We start from the raw sequence: 2,193 nt of genomic DNA on the forward strand, positions 1-2,193 counted from the left end.
TACATATAGAAATAGTATATCGAAGTACTAATTAGCTACTAGAAATAAATGCAATGCGCCCTAAACCTTGTCTATTGTGAAAACACACGCAAATTTAACTGTGCCTTCTAAACTGTGACGGAGGGAGTAGTACAAGTTTTAACAAAAAAAATACTTTTCGAAATGTGTGAGGTAGAATAACCACCTGCTCTACTCCCTCCGTCCGTTTATTCAGGGCCTAAACCAAAGCCAGAACGTGGGAATAACCATCATCATCAAACTGCAATAAGTAGTACTCAAGATTTTCTATAAAAGTGATACTATGTAATAAGAATACCATTGCTGTTTTCCTTTTTTTAGCGGCAGAATACCATTGCTGTTTTGGAAACGACAACTGTACGTGTACTGGTGCTTCGCTGTAGAGAGCGTGCAACAGCTAGCTCATGAATGCACGCGGTATCAATCCATCCAGCACTAGCAGTAGCTGCATGCATGCATGCATGCACGCAGGCCGTCGCGAAGCTCGTTAATGGCTGCCAAAACGCCTCCGCGTGAGAGAAATGGACTCGTGAGTCCGCTATATAACCTGCACTTCTCTCCCCTCTCCTCGTCCACTCCGCCGGCCCTACCCCCGGATCGCCCCCCTCCGCTCACGCCCTCTTGCACCGCCGGACTCCCGGACCTCCTTGCCATGGCGGCCGCCGCGCTCAGGGCTCAGCTCAACGCCCTCGTCGACTCCATGTTCACCACGGTGAGTCCCCTTCCCTTACATCCCATCTAATCGCCGTGTGCTTGCTTGTGATCTGGAATCACTGGGCCGGATTGCCTGATCTTTCCTCTTGTGTGATCATCTAGGGTATTGTGGACGAGGCTTTCCAACACCTGCGGTCGGTGGAGCAGGAGGGCTTCCTCGCTGAGGTCGTCAACCTCTTCATCCACGACGCCGACAACATCCTCAACGAAGTCGCCCACCTGCTGTCCGTACCGCCGCCCCTACACCCTCCCTCCCCCTCTGCTAGCTCTTGTTATCTCGTGTTGGGTGGTATTGATTTCATCTGCTCTCTCTGCTTAACTTGTGATTCGCAGGAACCAGCCCGTGGTGAACTTCAGCAGGGTGGGCGCACTGGTGCATCAGCTAAAGGGGTGCAGCGGCAGGTGATGACCATGATAAACCATTTATTTCCCCGGCCCATTTTTAACTCTCGACGCCGTGCAATTCAGATGTGTTTGTCATCGGCATGCAGTTTTTGTGTCGTTTGCGTTGTCGTATATAGTCGTAAGTAGAAGAGCCGAATTTAGTTGTGTTCCGTGCAACGGAAGTGCCGGTACCCATGCGAACGGCAATGTTATGGGTCGGCGAAGATAAGTCCGTCGTCTTGCGAACGTTTCTAGTATATATTATATTAATGATATGCTATATATTCAGCGGTGACAACGATCGCGGTTTTTCTCGAATGTCAGCGGTATCAATGTTGCTTCTTTTCAGGTGTGCCGGTACATCTGGGCATGTTATTCATGTTGTTTGCGCCTGTTGTGTAACCATATTTGGAAGAGTTGGGTTTAGTTGTGTTTTCTGTAACAGAATTGCCGGTATTACTGCCAGTGTCAATGCTCTTGCTCGGCAAGGAAAAAACTATCGTTTTGCGAATTTTTCGTGTATTAATGTGCATGATGCCGACCGTGGGTTTTTTGGTTACTCCACGACATCAATGTTTTTTTTTCTGTTTAGATGTGATGGCGCAGACACGGATCGTGTCGTGTGTGGCTGTCTTATAACCATATGTAGAAGGGCTGAATTTAGTTGTGTTTTGCATAACAGAGTTGTCTGTATTCATGCCAATGGAAATGTTATAGCTCAGCCAAGAAAACTTTGCCGTTTTGCAAACAAATTTAGTATTGTTGAATCTGCATTTCAACCAATGGCATTATTCTAGGTTAGGAATGAGAAATTTGTCGTTCCGCAAGCATTTCTAGTATTGATTATATGCTATTCTATATGATGCCATTGTTCATTTTCTGGCTTCTGGACGTGTCGGCGCAGGGTGTATACGTCATGAGCATGTGACTTGTGTCATTTGCACTGTCGTATAGCCATAACTAAAAGGTCCAACTTTAGTTGTCTTTCGTGCGTGCCAACGTTATGACTCTGCAAGAAAAAATTTGTTGGTTTGTAAATATTTCCAATACTACTAATCTGCTATTGCACATCAACCC

The 2,193-nt window shown here is 46.5% G+C and overlaps 1 protein-coding gene across 1 annotated transcript; it reads left to right on the top strand.

Annotated features, from left to right (window-relative positions):
- The first annotated feature begins 607 nt into the window (after window positions 1–607).
- Window positions 608–1,380, top strand: LOC119345267 (histidine-containing phosphotransfer protein 2-like). The gene is made up of 3 exons (XM_037615408.1): window positions 608–730; window positions 835–956; window positions 1,066–1,380. Exons 1-3 carry the CDS (start codon window positions 671–673, stop codon window positions 1,136–1,138), a joined length of 255 nt encoding a protein of 84 aa, XP_037471305.1. The 5' UTR covers window positions 608–670; the 3' UTR covers window positions 1,139–1,380.
- Window positions 1,381–2,193: the final 813 nt, after the last annotated feature.

This window comes from Triticum dicoccoides, unplaced genomic scaffold, assembly GCF_002162155.2.
Source record: "Triticum dicoccoides isolate Atlit2015 ecotype Zavitan unplaced genomic scaffold, WEW_v2.0 scaffold220198, whole genome shotgun sequence".
NCBI classification, from domain to species: Eukaryota; Viridiplantae; Streptophyta; class Magnoliopsida; order Poales; family Poaceae; genus Triticum; species Triticum dicoccoides.

Excerpts from the sequence above, each read along its gene's own strand:
- LOC119345267 (XM_037615408.1), top strand. The coding sequence starts at position 671 with ATGGCGGCCGCCGCGCTCAGGGCTCAGCTCAACGCCCTCGTCGACTCC. Across the intron at positions 731-834 it reads TCGACTCCATGTTCACCACG|GGTATTGTGGACGAGGCTTT; the intron begins GTGAGTCCCCTT and ends GTGATCATCTAG. Across the intron at positions 957-1,065 it reads AACGAAGTCGCCCACCTGCT|GAACCAGCCCGTGGTGAACT; the intron begins GTCCGTACCGCC and ends TGTGATTCGCAG.